A 27662-nucleotide genomic window follows, 5' to 3' on the forward strand; every position below is an offset into this window, starting at 1 on the left:
TTATGAACATGTACAAAAAAAGGGCCTAACATCACTTTAATTATTCTTTTTTAATCTGGTATTTGTGAATTTGGTTATTATTTACTGGATAAAGAAGTACTTGCTTTTTACTTGTCTTAAAGTTGTCCTTTAGTTTTTAAAGGGCTACTCGTAGTTCTAGAATTTTTTTTTCATTTTTAAGCAGCATTTATTCAATTGTTTATATGATTTTTTTCATTCTGCATTCAGCTCTTTCTTTTTTTTTACATCTTTATTGGAGTATAATTGCTTTACAATGGTGTGTTAGTTTCTGCTTTATAACAAAGTGAACCAGTTATACATATACATATGTTCCCATATCTCTTCCTTCTTGCATCTCCCTCCCTCCTGCCCTCCCTATCCCACTCCTCTAGGTGGTCAAAAAGCACCGAGCTGATCTCCCTGTGCTATGCGGCTGCTTCCCACTAGCTATCTAATTTAAGTTTGGTAGTGTATATATGTCCATGCCACTCTCTCGCTTTGTCACAGCTTACCCTTCCCCCTCCCCATATCCTCAAGTCCATTCTCTAGTAGGTCTGTGTCTTTATTCCTGTCTTACCCCTAGGTTCTTCATGACATTTATTTTCTTAAATTCCATATATATGTGTTAGCATACGGTATTTGTCTTTCTCTTTGACTTCCTTCACTCTGTATGACAGACTCTAGGTCCATCAACCTCATTACAAATAGCTCAATTTCATTTCTTTTTATGGCTGAGTAATATTCCATTGTATATATGGGCCACATCTTCTTTATCTGTTCATCCGATGATGGACACTTACGTTGTTTCCATCTCCTGGCTATTGTAAATAGAGCTTCAGTGAACATTTTGATCCATGACTCTTTTTAAATTATGGTTTTCTCAGGGTATATGCCCAGTAGTGGGATTGCTGGGTCATATGGTAGTTCTATTTGTAGTTTTTTAAGGAACCTCCGTACTGTTCTCCATAGTGGCTGTACCAATTCACATTCCCACCAGCAGTGCAAGAGTGTTCCCTTTTCTCCACACCCTCTCCAGCATTTATTGTTTCTAGATTTTTTGATGATGGCCATTCTGACTGGTGTGAGATGATATCTCATTGTAGTTTTGATTTGCATTTCTCTAATGATTAATGATGTTGAGCATTCTTTCATGTGTTTGTTGGCAGTCTGTATATCTTCTGTGGAGAAATGTCTATTTAGGTCTTCTGCCCATTTTTGGATTGGGTTGTTTGTCTTTTTGTTATTGAGCTGCATGAGCTGCTTATAAATTTTGGAGATTAATCCTTTGTCAGTTGCTTCATTTGCAAATATTTTCTCCCATTCTGAGGGTTGTCTTTTGGTCTTGTTTATGGTTTCCTTTGCTGTGCAAAAGCTTTGAAGTTTCATTAGGTCCCATTTGTTTATTTTTGTTTTTATTTCCATTTCTCTAGGAGGTGAATCAAAAAAGATCTTGCTGTGATTTATGTCAAAGAGTGTTCTGCCTATGTTTTCCTCTAAGAGTTTGATAGTGTCTGGCCTTATATTTAGGTCATGGTGTATGATCCTTTTAATGTGCTTTTGGATTCTATTTGCTGGTATTTTGTCGAGGATTTTTGTATCTATGTTAGCACTTGCCTTATGTATTGAGGTGCTCCTATGTTGGGTGCATAAATATTTACAATTGTTATATCTTCTTCTTGGATCGATCCCTTGATCATTATGTAGTGTCCTTCTTTGTCTCTTCTAATAGTCTTTATTTTAAAGTGTATTTTGTCTGATATGAGAATTGGTACTCCAGCTTTCTTTTGGTTTCCATTTGCATGGAATATCTTTTTCCATCCCCTTACTTTCAGTCTGTATGTGTCTCTAGGTCTGAAGTGGGTCTCTTGTAGAGACCATATATATGGGTCTTGTTTTTGTATCCATTCAGCCAATCTGTGTCTTTTGGTGGGAGCATTTAGTCCATTTACATTTAAGGTAATTATCGATATGTATGTTCCTATTCCCATTTTCTTAATTGTTTTGGGTTCGCTTTGTAGTTCTTTTCCTTCTCTTGTGTTTCTTGCCTAGAGAAGTTCCTTTAGCATTTGTTGTAAAGCTGGTTTGGTGGTGCTGAATTCTCTTAGCTTTTGCTTGTCTGTAAAGGTTTTAATTTCTCCATCAAATCTGCATGAGATCCTTGCTGGGTAGAGTAATCATGGTTGCAGGTTTTTCTCCTTCATCACTTGAAATATGTCCTGCCAGTCCCTTCTGGCTTGCAGAGTTTCTGCTGAAAGATCAGCTGTTAACCTTATGGGGATTCCCTTGTGTGTTATTTGTTGTTTTTCCCTTGCTGCTTTTAATATGTTTTCTTTGTATTTAATTTTTGGCAGTTTAATATGTGTCTTGGCATATTTCTCCTTGGAGTTCTCCTGTATGGGACTCTCTGTGCTTCCTGGACTTGATTAACTATTTCCTTTCCCATATTAGGGAAGTTTTCAACTATAGTCTCTTCAAATATTTTCTCAGTCCCTTTCTTTTTCTCTTCTTCTTCTGGGACCCCTATAATCCGAATGTTGGTGCATTTAATGTTGTCCCAGAGGTCTCTGAGACTGTCCTCAGTTCTTTTCATTCTTTTTTCTTTATTCTGCTCTGCAGTAGTTATTTCCACTATTTTATCTTCCAGGTCACTTATCCGTTCTTCTGCCTCAGTTATTCTGCTATTGATCCCATCTAGAGTATTTTTAATTTCATTTATTGTGTTGTTCATCGTTTCTTATTTCATCTTTAGTTCTTCTAGGTCCTTGTTAAATGTTTCTTTCATGTTGTCTATTCTGTTTCCAAGATTTTGGATCATCTTTACTATCATTATTCTGAATTCTTTTTCAGGTAGACTGCCTATTTTCTCTTCCTTTATTAGGTCTGGTGGGTTTTTACCTTGCTCCTTCATCTGCTGTGTGTTTCTCTGTCTTCTCATTGTGCTTATGTTACTGTGTTTGGGGTCTCCTTTTTGTAGGCTGCAGGTTTGTAGTTCCTGTTGTTTTTGGTGTCTGTCCCCAGTGGCTAAAGTTGGTTCAGTGGGTTGTGTAGGCTTCCTGGTGGAGGGGACTAGTGCCTGTGTTCTGGTGGATGAGGCTGGATCTTGTCTTTCTGGTGGGCAGGTCCACATCTGGTGGTGTGTTTTGGGGTGTCTGTGGACTTATTATGATTTTAGGCAGCCTCTCTGCTAATGGGTGGGGTTGTGTTCCTGTCTTGCTGGTTGTTTGGCATAGGGTGTCGAGCACTGCAGCTTGCTGGTCATTGAGTGAAGCTGGGTGCTGGTGTTGAGATGGAGATCTCCGGGAGATTTTCACCGTTTGATATTATGTGGAGCTGGGAGGTCTCTTGTGGACCAGTGTCCTGAAGTTGGCTCTCCCACCTCAGAGGCACAGCACTGACTGCTGGCTGCAGCACCAAGAGCCTTTCATCCACACGGCTCAGAATAAAAGGGAGCAAAAGTAGAAAGAAAGAGAGAGAGAGAGAGAGAGAGAGAGGAAGGGAGGAAGGAGGGAAGGAAGGAAACAAAGAAAGAAGATAAAATAAAATAAAGTTATTAAAATAAAAAATAATTATTAAGAAAAATAAAACGGATGGATAGAACCCTAGGACAAATGGTGGAAGGAAAGCTATGCAGGCAGAATCTCACACAGAAGCATACACATACACACTCACAAAAAGAGGAAAAGGTGAAAAAATAATAAACCTTGCTCTCAAAGTACACCTCCTCAGTTTGGGATGATTCGTTGTCTATTCATGTATTCCACAGATGCAGGGTACATCAAGTTGCTTCTGAGGCTGCTGGGAGAGATTTCCCTTTCTCTTCTTTGTTCGCACAGCTTCCGGGGTTCAGCTTTGGATTTGGCCCCGCCTCTGCGTGTAGGTCGCCAGAGGGCATCTGTTCTTCGCTCAGACAGGACGGGGTTAAAGGATCAACTGCTTCGGGGACTGTGGCTCACTCAGGCCAGGGGGAGGGAGGGGTACGGATGCGGGGCGAGCCTGTGGCAGCAGAGGCCAGCGGGACGTTGCACCAGCCTGAGGCACCGTGCGTTCTCCCGGGGAGGTTGTCCCTGGATCCTGGGACCCTGGCAGTGGCGAGCTGCACAGGCTCCCCGGAAGGGGGGTGTGGAGAGTGACCTGTGCTTGCACACAGGCTTCTTGGTGGCGGCAGCAGCAGCCTTAGTGTCTCATGCCCGTCTCTGGGGTCCGCACTTTTAGCCGCGGCTCGCGCCCATCTCTGGAGCTCCTTTAAGCAGCGCTCTTAATCCCCTCTCCTCGTGCACCAGGAAACAAAGAGGGATGAAAGTCTCTTGCCTCTTCGGCAGCTCCAGACCTTTTCCCGGACTCCCTCCCGGCTAGCCGTGGTGCACTAACCCCCTGCAGGCTGTGTTCACGCCGCCAACCCCAGTCCTCTCCCTGCGCTTGGACCGAAGCCGGAGCCTCAGCTCCCAGCCCCGCCCGCCCTGGCGGGTGAGCAGACAAGCCTCTCGGGCTGGTGAGTGCCGGTCGGCACCGATCCTCTGTGCGGGAATCTCTCCGCTTTGCCCTCCGCCCCCCTGTTGCTGTGCTCTCCTCCGCGGCTCTGAAGCTTTCCCCCTCCACCACCCGCAGTCTCTGCCCGCGAAGGGGCTTCTAGTGTGTGGAAACCTTTCCTCCTTCACAGCTCCCTCCCACTGGTGCAGGTCCCGTCCCTATTCTTTTGTCTCTGTTTATTCTTTTTTCTCTTGCCCTACCCAGGTACGTGGGGACTTTCTTGCCTTTTGGGGGGTCTGAGGTCTTCTGCCAGTGTTCAGTAGGTGTTCTGTAGGAGTTGTTCCACGTGTAGATGTATTTCTGATGTATCTGTGGGGAGGAAGGTGATCTCCGTGTCTTACTCTTCCGCCATCTTCCCAAATCCCAGTTCTAGAATTTTTTAAGTCAGTAAGAAACGCTTTATGATTTTTAACGTTGAATATATTTGATGACCATTTGTCTTAAAATGTCATGTTTTTATTCTTAAGCAGCAAAGCTGTTAAAGAAAATGACAAAGAAAAAGGGAAAGAGAAAGAAAAAGAGAAAAAAGAAAAGACTCCAGCTACTACTCCAGAGGCCCGAGTACTTGGTAAAGATGGTAAAGAAAAACCGAAGGAAGAACGGCCAAGTAAAGATGAAAAAGCAAGAGAGACGAAGGAAAGAACACCTAAGTCTGACAAAGAGAAAGAAAAATTCAAGAAGGAAGAAAAAGCTAAAGATGAGAAATTCAAGACCACTGTCCCCAATGCAGAATCAAAGTCGACTCAAGAAAAGGAAAGAGAGAAGGAGCCATCCAGAGAGAGAGATATAGCAAAGGAAATGAAATTAAAGGAAAGCCTTAAAGGAGGAGAGAAAACACCAGTTTCTGTGTCCTTGAAGTCACCTGTTCCCCGATCAGATATTGCAGAGGTTGAAAGGGGCAAGTTTGTTTTATATTTGTTTACCTTTGGTTGTTGTAATATAAAGTTGGTTCATGTTATTATGGCAAGTTATCTAGGGACTTTAGTAAGGGGAACTAATACTTGATAACCTTAGAAGTTGGTGATTTTTTTTAAGTGTGTGGAAAAAAGTGGAAACATACCTTATTGTGACTATTTCTTTTCATCCCAACAGAACTAAAACGTCGCAAAATTGATACCTACCCTTCTCCATCACATTGCTCAACAGTAAAGGTTAGTATAGCCTGAGGAAGGCAGCGTCCATGTTAGGCTCACCTGTTTGGAATACGTGTCCTGACTTCCTTCAAGTCTTGTGCCAAGTATGCACTGGAGCCACTGGAGGTTTTATATTGCATTAGAAAACGAATTTTTTACATATTGGTGGACTGATATTTTTTTCCTATTGAGTATTTTTCTTATAAAAATATTAAAACTTCAAGGACCTAGCACTAATTTTGTAGTGTTTCAAAGTGCAAGAGAAATTTTACCCAGAAGTGCCTCACTGCTTTAAGCAGTCTTTTTTGGAGTGCAGTGGTAGCTACAAGCAAATGAATCTTTTCAGCAGAATGAAGCCTATTTTTCGGCATAAATATTGAAGAATATATAGCACTGAAGACTTCCTGGATGATACAGGATAAACAAGATACCTCTGAATCCATCAAGCTTCTTGATGAGCATCATACCGATGTGTGCCTTCTAAGAAGGAGTCTTGAAAGGAGTTCCATTTTAAAGTCTCCTTGGTGATCAGTTCTCCTGTAGTTGTGTATATTCAGTGAGCATGCAGCTTCTGTTGTATCTTCCCTTGGAGGTTTGTTTATACCCATTGGGTTCCCAACAAGTTGAACCTTGCGTTACGATAAAAGCAGATGTGGCATCCAATCCTACCACCCAGCAAAGACAAACCCCAGGCATTCAACTGCAGCACAAAATCGTGGGTGTAGCCTTCTTGAAGACTCAGGGTAGCCATTCCTTGCTCCATATTTAATTTTAATTCTAAACTCATGTAATTTCATGGAATCTTTGAATTTGCAGTACGTTGAACTTTTAAACCTGTAAGTTAACTAATTCTTCATCAAGAGCACTGTGGTTGAATACCGTAATTGATTTCATTTTCTTTCTTTTTTTAAGTGCTTTTTTTTTTTTTTTTACGAGGTATGAGATTCATCGTTAGAGGCACTTTGCCAAAAAAAAGTGGTTACTCTTTTATAAATACATTTTGTTTTCTTGTTAATGTAATGCCACTGAGTTTTCTGGCTAGGATAAAATGTGTATATATTTATGGTGGAGTCACAAGTAAAGGAAAATTTGAAACCTCCCTATTAAAGAAAAACTATGAAGATATAAGGCAATATTGTTCTTGCACAGTGATCTCCACTATTTTAAACTTTTTGTGGAGAAAAAATGTTTTGCTTTCTTAAGCCTCTTACCATTATCTGTAGTTTAAATACAGTGTTATGAAAAATGTGGCATTGACATTTATTTTAAAATTCTGAGCAGAGAAAGATTTTTGTTTGTTACAACGAGTACATATAATTTAGTTTTTTTTTAAACATTACAATTCCATTACATAGTTTTGCTTTTGTTTTTTACTGTTGATATTCATATAACAATGACATCACGAGATTTATCCTCACAAGAAGTAGCTGGTTTGTTTCCAGGTTACAGCCATACTTCCCAAAATTCCTCTGGGTTCTGAGAACTATGCCAGCTCACCTGTCATCTCCATTCATTTTCTACAGGACAGTCTCATCGAACTCAAGGAATCTTCAGCAAAGGTTTGAGTCTTTTAAAATCATCATGCCTAAGTAAAACAAAGAAAAATTCTTTACTTCATTTATTTAGTAGGTACCCTCACCCTAGTAAATTCAGTAAGCTAGTGGAATAACTTTTAAAAACACCTGTCACAAACTGAAACAATGGATGACAATGGTCCCTTTTAATGAAATTGTTATAAAATGTGTGTAATGTGGCAACCCTTCTATAATCTCTCCTTGCTGTTATGCATTATCCTTTTATGCTTCAAAATCTGAAAGTAAGTTTAAGATTTGAGGAAGGAGTTGTTGGTTTCTTTTGAGAAGTAGGCTTATTTAATTTCTCAAAACAAATCTGTCAGGCTGTTTTCTAACTTTTTTAGATGACCCAAAAGGCCAAAAAATATATCTGATGCATTCACATAACTGTTCTAAAAACTGAGCCCATCTTAACCCATAAAAATCTTTATATCGCCTCTGCTGAGCTACCTTTTTGGTAGTTGTAGCATATTATCAAGAAATATGGTTAATGTAAACTAATCATTCTCCTGGAGGGGAATACTCAACTTGATGGTTGTGTTTACATGTCAGTATTAATTCTTGCCTATTACTCTACTTTCTTGAGTATTCTGCTACTAAAAATAGTGTGCAGTTTGTGTATCTTATTACAGAGTTCATTCATTTCATGGTTATAGTTGAATTGTCCAATGTTCATGTTATTTTGTCTTTATTATTATAAAATTTGTACCCTGTTTCACTTTGATTTTCTACTTTGCCTCCGCTTATATCTGCTAAGTATGATTCCTTACTGTTGGACCAGTAAAAAATGATATTTTAAAATAAACCCAGTTGACAGTACTAACTGCTTTTAGAACTATTAGCTTTATAATGAAATGTCTGTGGCTATTGGGCAAGTAAGCACTAATTTTTAACAGTTTAGATTAGCTAATGTGCCTGTGTCCTAAAATTGTAGCATTGTTTTGAGAATATACTGTATTAATCAAAAGAGAATCAGTTGTACTGTGAATGCTTCCTTTTAAAGTAAAACTCTTTATTTGCCAAATTGAATATGTATTCCAGTATAGTAGGTTTTCATAACCAGAGTGGGATTGTGTATGTATGTCAGTCTTAACCATCAGTGGCTTGTGTGGAGTACTTTAAATTCATGGATTAATCTGTTACCTTGTGAATATTTATTTCCTGAAACATATTTTGAAGCAGTTGAAAACCTGCTGTTATAGTTAACTGGATTTTCTAAGCAATGATGAAGATTATGGTTCCTTACATTTGTGAAAGCCTTTTGAAAATAAAACATATGAGATAAACATATGTTATCTCATTTCATACTCATCACAGTGCTGTGAGATAGGTAGGGCAGGTGGCAGTGTCTTTTTTAACAAATAAGAGAATAAAGTTCTTGATCTTTTCCCAGTGGCATATAACTTGTTGGTACCAAAACTTGGACTAAAATTAAGGTTCCTCAAGTGTTCTTACCAGAATGAAAATAAAAATTTCCAAAAAAAATATGGTTCCTTGATTCTTAGGACCCATTTCAATAGTAGTTGAAAGGGTTCTTCTTTCGTGTGTTTGTCTTATTTTTTAAATTATAATGATCCCCCTGCCCTGCTTTAAAAAAAGATGGTGATTTTGTAGGCATTTAAAATTCAATAGATTTATTCCACACTCAACCAGAAAATTTTGAAAATGGCATATGAATACCCTTGTAAAAATTGCAGCTCATACCACTTTTCAGATCCTTAGTGCTTAGTATGATACCTGGCAATATGATTAGGTATTCAGTAAATATTTGAAATGAACTCTTATGCCTTTGGACTTGGTAAAGCATCCAAAGTTTACTGGTCTGCATAGTAGTTGATGTTGATTTTTTGTGTGTGTAAGAAAGTTTAATAGCATATGAATGTCTTAGAAAAAAAATTTCACTGGACTTTGAGTGCTCTCTAAAATTAATGATCTATAATTTAAACTTTCTGTGGTAGCTTTTACTTTTTAGAGGATTTGAAAGGTATGTGTCTATTTTTTCAGGTTACTTTGTCATCGTACATATAAAAATGTTTCCCTGCTCTAGTTTGACCTTTTAAGTTATACTTTGCCCCTAGGATCCTCTTTTTTACTAAACTAGTCACTATTTTCACTTTGTAATACACATGGACTTGGCTTTTCAAGTGGGATTCTAGTTTAGTATCCAAATCTTTTCTGTCAGTTCACCTTGCTCCTTTTTTTTTTTTTTCTTTGTGGTACGCGGGCCTCTCACTGTTGTGGCCTTTCCCGTTGCGGAGCACAGGCTCCGGACGCACAGGCCCAGCGGCCATGGCTCATGAGCCCAGCCGCTCTGCGGCATGTGGGATGCTCCCAGACCGGGGCACGAACCCGTGTCCCCTGCATCGGCAGGCGGACTCTCAACCACTACACCACCAGGGAAGCCCCAAAGCATGCTCCTTTAAACCAAGCTTCTCTGTAATTTCTGAGGGCAGCAATAACCACCTCAAAATAAAATTCAGCTTTTAATTCTGTTCATCATCTTAAAACAAGGATTTACAACCAACCAAACCTGAACCTACATGTGAGGCCATCTTTATACATTGTAGTCTTAAAAAGGTCAGTGTGGCAGTGGTCTCATAAACAGATTTTGAAGATCAGTCAAATTGTTTTTTTGGATCTAATGATCTCAATGTCAAGGATAAAAGCCAATAAAAAACAGGATCCAGTAGTATCAGGAATAAAAACAAATTAAAAAAACCCAAATCCAACAACACTACATGCAGATCAGTTTAACAAATCATTAATTTTATTCATCAAACGTGTATTGAGTACTCACTATGTGTACAAGACACTAGGAAGTGTGTAAAAGTAGAAAAGGCACATTAGCTCCCCTACCATCCTGTAAACTATGTTATGGACAAAAATAAATGACATGAAATTAATTGGGAATTCCTGCCACAAAAAAGGTTAATATAAAATAAGAGTTCACTGGACAGTGATTTGTGGAGTTGAGGGAATGTTGAAGTGCTGATGGCTTTCGAGCTGTCTTTGAAGGCAAAGTAGGAGTTTAAGAGATTAAGATAAATATGAGCAGCCATTCTGGTGAAGAGAACTGCTGGGAAGCACAGGGTGTTAGGGAGCAGCGGTAGCCGCAGCCTAGAGTACATTGGGTCACTCCATAGTAGGGCAGAATTGTGCAAGGGTTGTGAAGAGCTTGGAATACCCAAGCTAAGGAATATGCATTTTATTCCGTACGCAATGAGAGACTGTATGTTTTTGTGGAAAAGAGTATTGTGATCAGAACTATTCTTAGAAGGGTAGAAAGAAGGAATAGAATTGGTACATTTCTAAACTAAGAATTTCTAGGATTCCCAATTCCCTGCAATACAGAATTCAAGTTAGGTACACTTAACTTCATTATTGTGGAGGGGTGTGTGTGTGTGTGCGTGTGTGTGTGTGTGTGTGTGTATGTGTATGTGTGTGCACGTGCTTATTTGTAATCACAAACAAAATTTTTTTTTTTTTTTTTTTTTGTGGTATGCGGGCCTCTCACTGTTGCGGCCTCTCCCGTTGTGGAGCACAGGCTCTGGATGCGCAGGCTCAGTGGCCATGGCTTACGGGCCTAGCCACTCCACGGCATGTGGGATCTTCCCGGACCGGGGCACAAACCCGTGTCCCCTGTATCGGCAGGCGGACTCTCAACCACTGCGCCACCAGGGAAGCCCAAAAGCATGCTCCTTTGAACCAAGCTTCTCTGTAATTTCTGAGGGCAGCAATAACCACCTCAAAATAAAATTCAGCTTTTAATTCTGTTCATCATCTTAAAACAAGGATTTACAACCAACCAAACCTGAACCTACATGTGAGGCCATCTTTATACATTGTAGCCTTAAAAAGGTCAGTGTGGCAGTGGTCTCATAAACAGATTTTGAAGATCAGTCAAATTGTTTTTTTGGATCTAATGATCTCAATGTCAAGGATAAAAGCCAATAAAAAACAGGATCCAGTAGTATCAGGAATAAAAACAAATTAAAAAAAACCCAAATCCAACAACGCTACATGCAGATCAGTTTAACAAATCATTAATTTTATTCATCAAACATGTATTGAGTACTCACTATGTGTACAAGACACTAGGAAGTGTGTAAAAGTAGAAAAGGCACATTAGCTCCCCTACCATCCTGTAAACTATGTTATGGACAAAAATAAATGACATGAAATTAATTGGGAATTCCTGCCACAAAAAAGGTTAATATAAAATAAGAGTTCACTGGACAGTGATTTGTGGAGTTGAGGGAATGTTGAAGTGCTGATGGCTTTCGAGCTGTCTTTGAAGGCAAAGTAGGAGTTTAAGAGATTAAGATAAAAATGAGCAACCATTCTGGTGAAGAGAACTGCTGGGAAGCACAGGGTGTTAGGGAGCAGCGGTAGCCGCAGCCTAGAGTACATTGGGTCACTCCATAGTAGGGCAGAATTGTGCAAGGGTTGTGAAGAGCTTGGAATACCCAAGCTAAGGAATATGCATTTTATTCCGTACGCAATGAGAGACTGTATGTTTTTGTGGAAAAGAGTATTGTGATCAGAACTATTCTTAGAAGGGTAGAAAGAAGGAATAGAATTGGTACATTTCTAAACTAAGAATTTCTAGGATTCCCAATTTCCTGCAATACAGAATTCAAGTTAGGTACACTTAAAAACTTCATTCTTGTGGAGGGGTGTGTGTGTGTGTGTATGTGTGTGCACGTGCTTATTTGTAATCACAAACAAAAAAGTTTTTTTACTGGAAGAATTAAACAACACTTCCCTAAGATAAGTCTTCTTTGAGTATTGTAATAACATATTACTTTCTTTGTCTTGTCAGTTTCATAAATAGTATTGACTTAAGATGTGAATAAACCTCACAATTAGAAAATATTAAAGTGTCATTTAGGGCATATACCCAGCAAGAGTACCTTTTGGACAAGCACTTTATGATTGTTTTTCATTCTCTTGCTCTTTGTTATTAATAAACATTTTGTCTATTTCAGTTGATCATCAACTTTTAAACACTGAAATTTTAAAGAATCTACTTACGCATTGCTATGGCAGTATTTCTGAGCAAACTGAATTGAAAATATTTGTTGGTGTTAAAAAAAACAAGTGTTAATTTAATTCTCAAACTGATGGCTGTCTTTTTTCATGTATTCCTTTGAATACTAAAGGATTTCTTTGTGTAAAAATATTTGACTTTTGACTCACTGTTCTTTTCATTCCCAAGTTATATCTAGAATTGTGTAGTTATGTAATGAGTTATATTCAGTATTCTGCTGCCTAACATTTTTAATGTCTTAAGTTAAACGTAAGCTTGTAGCACAGTTATAAATGCCGTAAGGTTAGATGTCTGATTATTTCCTTAATATTTTGTTTTAGAGTGGATTTCCATATTTACAACTTGCATAAGTAAGGTTACCTCTTAATTATTTAGAATTAGCATATCCTTGATCTTTGGCTGTTTTATTGTCTATGGGCCTTTCTTTGGAGAAAGAATAGGCAAAAGAGAATATTGGTTTATCATTTTTCAGTCTGAGTTGTTTTATCAACCTCAACTGACAGTATGGCTTTCTGAGCTATTTAGAACCAGTAAGACAAATTTTACAATCAGTTGTGATTATTTGACAGAAATTGGAGCGCTTTCAGAAGTAGAGAATATGCAGCCTTTACTATAACAGTAATTTAGGATAATCTATGCATGGTATACACTGAGGCAGAAAAGACTTATTAGTAAAGGCTAAGTTTTATTTTATACTTTTGCTCACTGTCATCGATTGCTTATCAGTGGATGGTAAAACTATTTTAAATTTCCATGATTGTGTAGAGGTTTGTATTTTTTTGTTTGTTTGCAGTAGAGAAAGTCCAGTCACTATTTTTCACATATGGACTCTTGTAATAATGGTGGTTATGGGTCTTCACAATAGAGCTATATAAGGAACTGTAGCTTGTGAATTTACTAATAAAAATCTCAGTTGAGGCAGGAATGAACTGGTTGAGTTAAAAAAATGATATTTTTATAAGGTCAGGAATTGAATTCTTTGCATAATTTGTGCCATGCTCTTTTATTTTACCTCTCATAATCCAGACAGCTGACCAGTTTTGACTTTGGGTCTACTACCAAATGTCTTTCATTAAATAAACAATCAAGCAAATGATGCCAATACTGGAAAACTAATAATCTTTAGTAATATTGCCTTAATTTAACAGCTCTACATTAATCATACTCCTCCACCACTGTCCAAGAGTAAGGAGAGAGAAATGGACAAGAAAGATTTGGACAAGTCAAGGGAAAGATCCAGAGAAAGAGAAAAAAAAGATGAAAAGGACAGGAAAGAGCGGAAAAGGGTTTGTAATTTTTTAAAAACTAGTTTGGAAAGCTCATTATCATGTGTGGTAGTGTGTTTGTTGCCTTTTTTAAAGTACTAGTTTGTTGCATGACAGTCTATTATTTAGTGTTTTAACTGGTATTTTCACCGTAAAGTGTGTTTGAATCTTCTACAGTAATAAGGATCTTCAGCCTAATAATCTCTACCAGCTCTGCTTGTCTTTCATGTCATTTTACCAAGTATGTGAAAGCACCGCAGATATTCTCCAATGCTAGTTACTAGCTGTTTTCTTCTTGTATAAAAGTAATACTTTAAAACAAAAACAAAAACTCTTGATCAATGTAGTTCACAATTCTTGGTTCTAGGATCACTCAAACAATGACCGAGAAGTGCCACCGGACTTATTAACCAAGAGGCGGAAAGAGGAAAATGGAACAAGTAGGTAGACTTATTAATACTTCCCAAGCAGTCATCAAACCGAATTGGAAAAGGCTTTCATGATTCTCTTTTATAATTTTAGTGGGGGTTTCAAAACACAAAAGTGAGAGTCCGTGTGAGTCTCCTTATCCAAATGAGAAAGACAAGGAAAAAAATAAGTCAAAATCGTCAGGCAAAGAAAAAGGCGGTGACTCATTTAAATCTGAAAAAATGGATAAAATCTCCTCTGGTGGCAAAAAGGTAAATTACAAGAACAAAAAGAACAATATACTTTTTCTTAGAAAATCACCCATTAGAAAATTTAGCAAATACTGAGGTTTTTTTGTAGTCAAGTAGTCTTTTGTTAATTATTTGGGGGCAGGAAGAGGAGGCTTTGGGGGAGGGCAGGTTATCTTGGAGAACTTGAGCCAGTTCAGTCCCAAATTACTGGGAGGGTGGAATTAGTTTACCTCTGAAATTCCTTTCCTCTCCATTCCACTCCCAGCTACTTCTTTTCATTGAGTTTCAGCCTTTCAGCCTTTCTTTTCGTGTTTTCTTTTTTCTGTGACAACAGTTCTTTTAGTTTCCCTTCATTCATGAGGTTAAAATATGGTCGCATGTATTCTCCCTGATCATCACACCGTTATAGTCTTTATTAATTCTGATTTTTAAACACATTTTTATAATATTTTCTCCTAATAAACTTATGTGTTCACAACTTATATTTGATTTTAAAATTAAGTATAGTGTGCATTCTCTTAGATACTAATGGATGATACTCAGAATACATCTGATGCATCTGCCATAAAGTAAGCAAGCCATTACTAAAGTGTAAAGTGTTTACAAAGCATCATTATATATATTCAACATATATGCCATATATTCATAGTTCTTAAAAGCAGTTTTGGAAAATTATAAGGTGATAGTTTTAAAAGGGAGGCTGCTCCTTTTAAATAAGTATTTTTTAAATTGAGGTAAAATTCACATAAAATTAACCATTTTAAAATGTACCATTCAGTGGCATTTAGTATATTTGCAGTGTTTGCACTCATCATCTATGTCTAGTTCGAGAACATTTTCATCACCCCAAAGGGAAACCACATACTCATTAAGTAGTCATTCTCCATCACCCCTTACCGCCCCCCGCCCCGGCAACTACGAATCTGCTTTCTGTCTCTATGGACTTATCAAAAACCTTGGCTATTTCATATAAGTGGAACTGTATTATAATGTGGCCTTTTGTGTCTGAATTCTTTCATTTAGCATAATGTTTTTGAGATTCTTCATGGTGTTACATGTATCAGTACTTCATTTCTTTTCATGGCTAAGTAATATTCCATTTTACGAATATACCACACTTGTTCATCCATTCGTCACTTGATGGACTTTTGTCTTGTTTTCCACCTTTTGGCTATTGTGAATTGTGCTGCTATGAACATTGGTGTGCTGCTATGAAGTATTTGTTTGAATACCTGTTTTCAATGATCTTGTGTATATACCCAGGAGTGGAATATCTGGGTTATATGGTAATGCTATGTTTAGGTTTTGAGGAACAACCAAAATGTTTTCCACAGTGGCTGCACAGTTTACATTTCTACCAGCAATGTATGAGGGTGCCAATTTCCCTACATCCTTGCCAACACTTGTTATTTTCTGTTTCTGTTTTGTTTTATTTTTATTTATTTAGTTTTTATTGTAGCCATCCTAGTGGGTGTAAAGTAGTATCTCATTGTTGTTTTGATTTTGTATTTTCTTAATGACTAATGATGTCGAGCATCTTTTCATGTACTTGTTGGCCATTTGTATATCTTCTTTGGAGAAATCTATTCAGATGCTTTGGCCATTTTTAATTGGATTGTTTGTCTTTTTGTTGCTCAGTTGTAAGAACTCTTTACGTAGTCTTGATATTAGACACTTATGAGATATATGATATGCAAATATTTTCTCCTGTTCTGTAGGTTGTGTTTTCACTTTCTTGATAGTGTTCTTTGATGCATGAAAGTTTTTACTTTTGATGAAGTCCAGTTTTTTTCTTTTGTTGCTTGTGCTTTTGGTGTCATATTAAATAAGTTTGAAGAAAAATTTATGACTGGTGAGTGATGAAAAGAGATTTTGAGCTGATTTTTATATTTGGTTTTCCCTTCCCCAACTAATTCCACCATTCGTTATAGGAGTCCAGGCATGATAAAGAAAAGATAGAAAAGAAAGAGAAACGGGACAGTTCAGGAGGAAAGGAAGAGAAGAAACAATATCCTTTTCATCTTATTGATGTTTTTAATCAGTATAATGGAAAGCTTTGATACTGGTCTTATTTAGAATTGTACCCTTGTAGTATGTGGTCTAAATGCTCAAGGACTTATTACCTTTTAAATGGTCTCTCCAGTTAACCCTCTCAGATGTACAAAACGTGGAAATGGGAGACTTGATTGTTTTTTAAGCTTCTTTGGTGACTGAGATTGTTTTATGCCACCAAGGGATTTAAAGTCCCTCTGGCTCTACCACCGAGAGGAAGAAAGGGAACAGAGAGTCCCTTGGGCTGGGGGCATGGGAAGTAGCAGGGCAAGATGATGTGGCAGATGAGAAGAGCTGGTAGAGTTTGAGGCTACCAGGCTGGTAAGAGCCAATTAGGCCTGCAAGCTGAGGGATGATACTAAAAGATGAGACAGCATTCTTTTTTTCCCCCCAAAAGTTGTTTTCCCTTAATTTGTCATCTACTCATAAGTCCTCGGACAAGCACAGATAATGAAGACTTTCAATCAAGGTGAGTGTTCTCTCACCTCTTTTCATTTAAAGATAGAAATATAAAATGAGGTCTGATAATGTTGAAGAAACTAGATCCATTTTGCGAGATACAACTAGAGTTTTTCACCTAAATATAATGGTCAGGTCTTTGGGTAAAGATGCGAGACAAGATTCCCAGTTATTTTTAAGCTGTTTTCATTTTAAGCTTGCTGTTAGCTATGCCTTTTTTTTGTTTTTTAAAGCACCAAGATGTGTTTAAAAACATCTGGCTTTCTCTTCACCACTCATTCCCATCTTCTCTGGCTAGTTACTTTTTTAAAGTACCTTGTAGGTGGTGGTGGTATCTGCATTTTACAGATGAAGAAACTGAGACTCTAAGAGGTTAAGTTGAAGAGGGTGACAGAGATATTAGCTGACACAGCCAATATGCAAACATAGGTCTTCTTGCCCTTCAGTGTTCTCTGATCTTCTTTTTGCCTTTCATGCAGACACGTTATCCAGAGATTTTTTGTTTTAAGTTTCCTGCCTCTTTCTACCACTGCCCATGTTTTGCAAAGCCAAAAATATGGTCTGTGCTTTTAGTTCTGGAATTTAAAATATGCAACTTTGTTTTCAAAGTAGTTATGCCTTATGTGAGATTTTTTTAAAAGTGTTTTATCCATCTTCAATAAATTGTATGTGGACGGAGTGTTCAGAACCTTAATCTTTTTTGAGTGCTCAGATCATCATTTGAATAGTTATTGTTTGGTGTGATGCCTTAGGATTATTGAGGTGTGTAGGATGATTTGCCCTCTACATTTAATGGTTCGAGATGGCTGTATTTGAAGTTGTTGATTCTTTTATAGCCAATTTTCTTGTTTCCATATTAGCTGTCACTTTTTAATGATATCAAGTATCCTTGCTTTCTCTACCCTCCTCCTAATATTATTTGCTGCTTCTAATCTTCTATGAAACTGGATAGATAGCCAAGGCTGTTTACAGTTGTTTAAGAGTGAGAAATGTCTGAGAGCCTGTTTTGTATAAAGGTGTGAGCTTTAGAGTATGGATTTTGTCCTATTTATTTTGGCTGCAAAGCAGGGATTTGAGGTTGCCAGGTAGGTAACTTCTTGACAAATAGTGTGCTTTTTCTGTTTTGTTATTTTGTGCTTGTTATATAAGTATTAGAGGAGGGTGGATGAGAGTTATGAGAGAGCATTTAGAATTCAGTAGATTTTTTTAAATTAGAAAGATTATAAAAGAAATATTATTACCTGTTCTTAAATTCTAGCCATCGCCCACCCTAACCACTAGCTGTGTTCCCTAGTGAACCATAAACTCTTAATCTTCTTTTTTTATTCTTCACCATAACCTTCGTTTCAGTTTGGCATTTTGCTTTTTACTTCTTGCTTTCACCTTGTCCCCTTATTAAAGAAAACAAAAAAACTGCCTCTTATATCTTCATTAGCAGTGGGCCAGTCGTTGTCGACAATTTCATTGTGATTTTGTACATCTCTCTTTACTCTCTTCTTGGGTAGACTCTTTGTGAGGCACCGGTTGATTTTTCCTTTTTCTTTTGGCTGTTCTGTGGCTGCCTTCTGTTGGATACCTTCTAGGGTTGGTCCGGTCTTTATGTGGTTCTTCCTTTTCATTTAGAGGTCTCATCATTTCTTATTGGCACCATTTACCTTTAGGCTACTTCAAATCTGCTGCTCCCTGCTCCCTTTTTATTTTATATTCTACAGAAAGGAGAACTGCTACACATGTCACATTTCCATGAGTCAGAGATGTCATTAATTTTAAGATTCATTGTTGGTTTCTAGAACTGTTCTTTGAGAAAAGTGGATAGAGAAATGACATTGATTTGTATGTATCACCCTGATTTCAAAAACATTAAAATGATCATGTTAGAGTTAAGAAAATACAATATATAAATGTGACCCAGATTAAATTCCTTCCAGAGTCTTCTTTTCCTGTTTCATAATGTTTCGTTGCAAAATCCTTTTTGCTTGTTCTCTGTATCTCCTGTTACTCGTTATTGCTAATGTCTTCGTCCAAATTCATCTACTCTTTCCTTGATTTAGTCTCTTGAACACTACTAGCTGCTTTGCCTTTAACTGTTTCCCCTAGTTTAATCTTCAAAAATTCCTGTCTATGAAAAATTTCCACTTAGAAGCATTCTTTAGCTTCACAGTTGTAAATTGATATGTGTGGTCCTCAATTCACTGAGTTCAGCTAACTTTTGAGAGTCCTTTTGTGAACCAGACACTGCTAAACTGAGACTTGCTTCTAGGTTTTGAGAAGCTCAGTCTTCTTGCACTTTGATTCTGGATTCTTGGTTCTTGATTTCAAAGAATATTAGCAGTTAACTCTATCCTGTCCATCTGTATTTGTAGCATGCTGCATTCCTATTCTGATACTCCAGTGAAGCCTAATATATTTTACAGGTCCATCTCTCACCTCTGGTCTCTTACGTGTAACCTAACTCTTATCGTTTAAACCCAAGGTTGCAACTTCTCAGCCCTTAGGCAGAATGTGGCTTATTAGACATACCTTCTTGGCCTTGCACAATATTTAACATTAAAAAAAAGGTTGCCTTTAAAACTCAGAAGAGTTGACAAGATCCAAATTTCATTTTCTTTTGAAGAACTGGAACATCTGGCAACATTGTGTCCTGATTTCTGCATGGCAACAGTCAGCTAGACCTGCCTAGGTGCTTGTTCCCCTTAAATAGAGTGGGTCTTTTTTTGTAGTTTACCTCATTCAGGCCCCACCCAGCTCACTTCCATTTGTTTCCATTTTATACTAGCCCCTGTAAGCAATCAATTTTGTAATTCCTGTTCTGAGCCTTTCTTCTTCAGTCCATACTTGGAAACTGACCCCCTAACTGCTCAAAGTTTGCTTATTTTAGGAATGTGTTACCATGTTGAGGCACAGTCCTAGATGCTGGTAATAATATGTGTTGGAGTAGGAAGTGTTCAATTAAGTTTCCTCCTCAGTAGTTTCCCATTGCTTACACGTGTGTGTCAGCTTGCCTATAGAGTCCTAGTCACTGATTCCTATGTATAAATGAATGTGTTACATATCCCTCTCCTTAGATTGTGGTCTTGTTGAAGGCAGTAACTTCATCTCTTCCTTCTAATCAAACAATCAAGTATTTTTCTTTATTACCTGCTATGTTTCAGATACTCTTAACTTTACATGGAGAGCTGTGTACAGAAGTATTAACTATATATCTCTTTGGACTTGAGGAGAAACATCACTGACTTTTTTTTTTTTTTTTTTCTTTTTGCGGTATGTGGGCCTCTCACTGTTGTGGCCTCTCCCGTTGCGGAGCACAGGCTCCGGATGCGCAGGCCCAGCGGCCATGGCTCACGGGCCCAGCCGCTCCGCGGCATGTGGGATCCTCCCAGACCGGGGCACGAACCCGTATCCCCTGCATCGGCAGGCGGACTCTTAACCACTGCACCACCAGGGAGGCCCCATCACTGACTTTTTTTGCCCCCAAAAGAAGGTTCAGTGTATTTATAGCATTTGATAGTATACTGTTTAAGAAGTTGCTTTGTGTGCTGCAACATATTTTTTGAGGGCAGGTTTATTATGCTTTCATCTGGGTCTGTATGTAACAATCATTAAATGTGTAAAAAAAAAAGTCTTGTTAGGAGATTGAAATGATAGACCCAAACTATTTTTCTCTTCATTATCATCCTTTAAAGTATCAGTGAGTTCTGTACACTGATATTCATAGGCACCAAACAGTTGGAGAGAACAGGAGGGATTTTCTATTTCCTTTCTTCCACTTAAGGCAGACCAAATTTTCACTCAGGTGCTGTGCTGTTCTTTATCTGGACGTAGGCATGAGCACTTCCAAAAGGCCCCCATGCCACATTTACCCTTGAGTGTGACACATATTCCTCACACACACATTTATCTTGAGAGGCACCCCTGGGTATGCTGAGATTCAGTTCAGTAGGATCCTAGTTTTAACTCTTCCATTTTATCCACTTGGAATACCTCAGGAAGTGTGTTTGCTATGATAAGAATTGCTAGGCAGCAGTTTAAGGGTAAATAAAGGAGTAAAGTGGAATTAGGATGGCTGTCCCTATATCTTTCTCCTGTAACTTCTTTCTTCCTTGTAAATGTCATTGGACTCTTCTAACTGTCAACTTCATCCATGTGTACCTTTGTACTTGGCATGTGCGTGCCTGTGTGTGTATGTGTACACGTACTAGGATTAACCAGGAATAATTTATTAATTCACTGGGCTTGTATTTTATAGTTTCTCTAAACAAATTTTGTTGCCATCTAGAGGGTTCTTTTTTTTTTTTTTTTTTTTTTTTTTTTTGCAGTACGCGGACCTCTCACTGCTGTGGCCTCTCCCGTTGCGGAGCACAGGCTCCGGACGCGCAGGCTCAGTGGCCATGGCTCACGGGCCCAGCCGCTCTGCGGCACGTGGGATCTTCCCGGACCGGGGCACGAACCTGTGTCCCCTGCATCAGCAGGCAGACTCTCACCCACTGTGCCACCAGGGAAGCTCCAGAGGGTTCTTTTATGAGGAGTCTATGAACTATTGAAACATTTCTTAGGACCTTTTTGATCATAAAAATAGAAAGTGTGTGTGTGTGTTTATAAAGGCATAGCTCTGATAATAAGGCTGATTTTCTATTTGCCTTTCCTCTCTATTTTGATCACCAGTCTAGCTGCTCTTTCACCCAGACCTAACGTTTCAGACTTCGTTCTTGCTGTCACAGCTGTCAATAAAGTAACATCATTTAAAATCAGCTGCCTCAACTCTGAAAGGGTACTCTTTGAGGGCATTTCATGCATAGTTTTCTGATGCCCTGACAAAGGAGGAGGGCATGGTGGAACAGAGGGAAATGACAACCTTACTAAAAGTTGTCCAGATAATTCCCAATAGGAAGTGATGTTTACAGATGTAATCTTGTCTTAGCATAGTGGAAAGCCACCTTTTGTTGGAATGTATCCTGCACAGATGGTATTACCAATGCAGTTTATAGCACCGAGAGAGTAGAGGTGTCTAGGATGGAGGACAGTCAACTCTGAACTGAGCCTGAAGTAGAAACCCTTTGAAAAACATCAACAGTCCTAGGTGTGAAAAGATAGATTTGAGGGATCTCTTGCATTTAGAACCTGTGCTTTCTTATTACAATGGTTAAAGTTGCACATATTTAAAAAAATAGTTAATAAACAATAAGAAGAATATTCCAGGTAAGGTGGTATAAACTTATTATTAATGAGAAGAAAATATTACTTTGCTGGAAGATAGAGTCCTGAAGTCTGAATTTGGTACTGTTTCATCACTATGTGACTTTCTTCTTGATGGCAGTTCTTTCTGAAGTTCACTGAACTTGGGGTGGTTTTCAAGTTTGTAATCCCAAGACTTCATTATTTTATAAATATGTTCTGGTTAACTGCTGAGAGACTGACATCTAGTATCTTCTTTCCACTTGCTCTTGTGCTTGCTGATTTGTCATTCCAGGGTATGGACAGACCCCTAAGCTGAAGGTCTCCTAGAGGAGGATGCCAAAGCTCCATGCATCACTCTCAGAATGAAATCTCCTATAATTAAGAGCTTCCGGTGCTGTCCATTTAATGGGAATCTGCTTTAAATCAGAAGATGAATACACACCACCATCCTCTTGACGAGACATTCCAAAGTCACTGATTTTCAGAACATTATTTTCACCTCCAGGCAGTTTCTTGCAGCAAGGTTCCTGTGTATACAATGTTTACTCGAGATTTGCCATCCAGAAGCAGCATCTAATAAAAATTTCACTAACTGTTTTAGTTCATCCTTTCTCAGAAAGGAGAAGAAATCGCCTCCTGGAACCAGTTCCTTAATCATGTAGATAGGCTGTATTTGTGTGCGAACTTTGATAAATTTGACAATATTGGGATGATTATATTGCTTGAGGATTTTGGCTTCTTGTAAAAATTTTAATTTCAGTTCCTGGGAAGGATCATCTTCACATATTTTAACAGCAATAGCAGTTTTATCCTTTAATGTGCCCTTAAATGTGTCATCAGAATTTCCCTTGCCCAGTAATTGTGACATTTTCATGATATGAATTTTTTATTCTAATTATGATCTTGCTGATACCGTGATTCTCTTTATTGGAACATTGACTTTTTTGTATTTAAAAAAATTGAGATGAAATTCTCATAAAATATGCCATTTAAAAGTGGTTTTTAGTATATCCCTGTGTTGTAACCATCACCAGTAATTCCCATCACCCTCAGAAGAGACCCTGCATCTGTTAGCAGTCACCCCCAATTCTCTCCTTCCTGCAGCCTCTGGCAACAACTAATATATTTTCTGTCTCTATGGATTTGCCTGTTTTGGACATTTCATAAAAATGGAATCATGAAATATGTGGCCTTTTGTTATATGTGGCTTCTTTCACTTAGCATTGTGTTTTCAAGGTTCATCTATGTTGTAGCATGTATCAGAACTTGATTTCTTTTTATAACTGAATACTATTCCATTGTATGGATGTGTACCACATTTTGTTTATCCATTCATCAGTGATGAACAGGAACAATGATTTTTAAGTATTAAAACTGTAAGTTCAACATTAATGTATCTATAATTATAATTGGTAATGTCAAGATTATACATGGTGTGAACAGAATACTGTATAGAAACGATATGTAAATTATTTGTCAGCATATCATGCAAGTGTGATTATTTTCTAAGGCCCTTCTGGCTCTGGTTTTATGAATTATGTGAATGTAGTATTTTCATCAATAAAGTGTAATGCGTTAAGCATTAGATTAAAATTTGAATGAGAACAATGTTAGGCAGATATGAACTGATTTGCCACATGTTGTAATGATCATGTTTTGAATTTATTTCAATATGCAGTATTTGAAAAATGTCAATACATAAAGGAAAGGAAATGAGTATAATTAATTCAATATATTTTTAAAGCAATTTTTATAATTTAGCAGACATTGCATCTTAATATAAGTAACTATTAAAATCATGAACTTGTGAAAAATGTGATGTCATTTTTCTCTTTTTTTGTTGATCATGTAAAATTGGTTCCTTTTCACGGTTATGTGTTCTGTTTACTTTTGACAAGCTAGTGCTTGTCCCTGTGGAATTCTATTTCATTTTTTCCTCCCTCCCCTCCCCCCACTCCCCCTTTCCCTCTCTCACAGACAAAATGTTCTGTGGTTTGTTTTTTTTTAATTCATCATAATGTGCCTATCTTTAATGGTTTCTAAGAATAGGCAATAAGAGGGCTTCCCTGGTGGCGCAGTGGTTGAGAGTCTGCCTGCCGATGCAGGGGACACGGGTTCGTGCCCCGGTCCGGGAAAACCCCACATGCCGCGGAGCGGCTGGGCCCGTGAGCCATGGCTGCTGAGCTTGCACGTCCGGAGCCTATGCTCTGCAATGGGAGAGGCCACAACAGTGAGAGGCCCGCATACCACAAAACAAACAAACAAACAACAAAAGAATAGGCAATAAGAAATACACAAATATTTCATCCTTATTTAGGGACTTAATTCAAGCCTTTGTTATTGACAGAACTCATTGATTTTCTTAAATCTTCCTTCCTTCCTCCTCCTTCTCTCCTCCCTTCTTCCCTCCCTCCGTCCCTTCCTTCTCCTTTCATCTGTCCCTCCTTCCCCCTTCCATCCATCCCCTCTCCTTCCTCCCTGTACCCCACCCCCGACTGCCTTCCTTATCTATGAATATAATTACTTTGTTTCTTTCAGATGAATTGGAATGAAATTGTTCAGCTGTGACCAGAAATTTATTTTCTTGAGTAGATTGCCAAGAATTATGAATGAAGAGGGCCCATTTGCATCTCCTTAAATTATTCAGTGATCTGCTCTATTGCTCCATGCCGAAAACTTAAAATTGTTGAGTTGTGCATTACTGTATTTAACTTGTTGCTTAGTTTCTACATGTTTATTTTCAGTAAATGGCTGAAAGTGTTAACTTCCATATTTTTAGCACAATGTGCTGCATACAGTTTCCAACAAGCAAATAAGGTTACATATGTACAGAATTTCACTTTAGGTTAACTAAATATTGCCTCAGTTTTTTTTTTAAATTTGAAATGCTTCCTTTTTATTGTTTGAAATGGAAAATAAACAATTATTGAACCATTTTGAATTTACCTCATTTAAAACTCAGTTTTAATTTATTATTTGGCCTGTTTTTAATATCAGTAAAAATCAAAGTGGGAGCAGTGTCTTATGCAATGCCTAGGAATCATTTTATATACTATGTGTACGACATTAAAACCTGTTTGAAAAAAAACAGGTACCAGCACTCCCTTGTCCCTTGCCATTTTTTCTTGTAATTATGAAGAAAAATCTGGGGGGGGGATCGAAAGTTAATTGTGTTTTAATTCTACAGCTACAGGAGCTTTGTATTGCTTAACTTTCATCTGGAAAAGTTTCACAGTGACATTTTTAAAAGAAAGTTTTTTTATCTAATCTACCCATGTAACCCTTTTTCTAAATAAACAACAGTTTTCTCAAATGATTGTATATCATTGTGTATATTGTTGCTTATTCAAAATAACTTATCAAAGATAAGATTCCTAGCTCGCTCTTCTTATTTGTGTCTTAGTCCATGGACTACAATGTTTCCAAGTGACGGACATCTTATCCAATAATATGAGAAAATCCTATTTGCTTACCTCTGTACCTGGGGTAGACAGTGGGCTGAAATGATGCCTAGAATTATTCATTTATTCTTCAGTTCCTTGGAACCAATGATACCTATGCAAATTAATTTTTTTTTTTTAGAGAATGACAATAAAGGCTTTAATTTTTAAAAAGATTGAGACATTCTGAGTATATTTTAGAATTGGAAAAGGGATATAAATCTTGATGCCCCTTTTCAGGTAGTTATAATTTGCAAAAATGGATGAGCACAGTGATTATTTATGGGAGAGTGATCCATTCAATGACTGTTGTGTACCCATAATGTGCCTGGCATTAAAAAAATGATACATTGTTGGAATGATTTTTACAATGAGAAAATAACTATGGTTCACCTCAAAATCATTTGTTAGAAACATATCAGGGAATAGCTTTCCAGTTGTTATGTTGCATTCACATTTTAAAGATTTCATGATTGTGAAAATTTGCTGCTACTTAGCATCAGAATCTCTTCTCTCTCTCCCCCAAATTATTGAACACAGGTAACCTTTGCTTTTGGCCTTGCTAGAAATGCATTGAGGATGGAAAATGCTAGCTTTGAATTTAACTGAGCAGAAATAACTTATGTTGGAAGAAGAAAATCTATTCGATAGCTATTTTAAAGATTTTCTGTTTTACATACACAGTAGTATTAAGACCTAACTCCTGTACCTAGAGCACTTGCAGTTTAACTTGAGAAATAAAGGACAAGTGAATGCTGTTGGGGGTCAGCAATCATTCTTTAAGGAGCCAGATAGTAAATATTTGAGACTTTGAATAAATATTTGAGACTTTGTGGGCTTACATGAACCCTTTCGGACCTCCTCAGCTCTGCATTATAGTGTGAAAGCAGCCATAGATGATATGGAAATGAATGAGCATGACTGAGTTCCAGTAAAATTTTACTTACAAAAAACCTGCTATAGAGAATCCTATGAAAGATTTAATCAAAAAATATTTGAGTGCCTCTTCAGCACCAGATGTACAGCCTTGAGCAAAACAAACTTTCTGCTCTCATGGAAGTTAATTCTAGTCAATGGAGGCAAACAACAAACATGGGAGGGAGGGGAGAGACCTTCAGGATGGTGGAGGAGTGAGACGCAGAGATCACCTTCCTCCCCACAGATACACCAGAAATACATCTACACGTGGAACAGCTCCTAGAGAACACCTACTGAACGCTGGCAGAAGACCTCAGACCTCCCAAAAGGCAAGAAACTCCCCCACGTACCTGGGTAGGTCAAAAGAAAAAAGAATAAACAGAGACAAAAGAATAGGAACCGGACCTGCACCAGAGGGAGGGAGCCGTGAAGGAGGAAAGGTTTCCACACACTAGAAGCCCCTTCGCGGGCGGAGACTGCGGGTGGCGGAGCAGGAAAGCTTCGGAGCCGCGGAGGAGAGCACAGCAACTGGGGTGCGGAGGGCAAAGCGGAGAGATTCCCGCACAGAGGATCGGTGCCGACCAGCACTCACCAGCCCGAGAGGCTTGTCTGCTCAACCGCCGGGGGGGCAGGGCTGAGGGTCGGGCTTCGTTTGGTTGGAGCGCAGGGAGAGGACTGAGGGCGTGAACACAGCCTGAAGGGGCTAGTGTGCCACGGCTAGCCAGGAGGGAGTCCGGGAAAAAGTCTGGACCTGCCAAAGAGGCAAGAGACTTTTTCTTGCCTGTTTGTTTCCTGGTGCGCCAGGAGAGGGGATTAAGAGCGCTGCTTAAAGGAGCTCCAGAGACGGGCGCGAGCAGTGGCTAACAGCGCGGACCCCAGAGACGGGAATGAGATGCTAAGGCCGCTGCTGTCGCCACCAAGAAGCCTGTGTGCGAGCACAGGTCACTCTCCACACCTCCCTTCCGGGGAGCCTGTGCAGCCCGCCATTGCCAGGGTCCCGGGATCCAGGGATGGCTTCCCCGGGAGAACGCACGGCACGCCTCAGGCTCCTGCAACGTCACGCTGGCCTCTTACGCCGCAGGCTCGCCCTGCACTCTGTGCCCCTCCCTCCCGCTGCCTGAGTGAGCCGGAGCCCCTGAATCAGCTGGTCCTTTAACCCTGTCCTGTCTGAGCAAAGAACAGACGCCCTCCGGCGACCTACACGCAGAGGCGGGTCCAAATCCAAAGTTGAATCCCGGGAGCGGTGCGAACAAAGAAGAGAAAGGGAAATTTCTCCCAGCAGCCTCAGGAGCAGCGGATTAAATCTCCACAATCAACTCGATGCACCCTGCATCTGTGGAATACCTGAATAGACAACGAATCATCCCAAATTGAGGAGGCGGACTTTGGGAGCAACTGTAGAATTGGGGT

General features: G+C 38.7%; 1 protein-coding gene and 1 pseudogene across 9 annotated transcripts in view; one reads left to right on the plus strand and one right to left on the minus strand.

The window, feature by feature from the left end:
• Positions 1-24778, plus strand: part of THOC2 (THO complex subunit 2) — a 115036-nt gene extending 90258 nt beyond the window's left edge. For 3 of the 9 annotated variants that reach the window (XM_060086255.1, XM_060086259.1, XM_060086262.1), the window contains 9 exons: positions 4995-5425; positions 5620-5678; positions 7088-7219; positions 13433-13570; positions 13917-13989; positions 14072-14229; positions 16140-16216; positions 16684-16729; positions 22187-24778. In XM_060086255.1, the coding sequence (XP_059942238.1) occupies positions 4995-5425; positions 5620-5678; positions 7088-7219; positions 13433-13570; positions 13917-13989; positions 14072-14229; positions 16140-16216; positions 16684-16711 (1096 nt within the window). In that variant the 3' untranslated portion in view covers positions 16712-16729; positions 22187-24778. Of the gene's footprint in view, positions 1-4994; positions 5426-5619; positions 5679-7087; positions 7220-13432; positions 13571-13916; positions 13990-14071; positions 14230-16139; positions 16269-16683; positions 16730-22186 lie in introns of those variants that run through there. The other 6 variants (XM_060086260.1, XM_060086263.1, XM_060086258.1 and 3 more) reach the window with 5 other exon arrangements.
• Positions 21938-22768, minus strand: LOC132481525 (tyrosine-protein kinase Fer-like; annotated as a pseudogene).
• Positions 24779-27662: the final 2884 nt, after the last annotated feature.

The sequence above is a fragment of the Mesoplodon densirostris genome, chromosome X (assembly GCF_025265405.1).
Source record: "Mesoplodon densirostris isolate mMesDen1 chromosome X, mMesDen1 primary haplotype, whole genome shotgun sequence".
Classification (NCBI taxonomy): domain Eukaryota; kingdom Metazoa; phylum Chordata; class Mammalia; order Artiodactyla; family Ziphiidae; genus Mesoplodon; species Mesoplodon densirostris.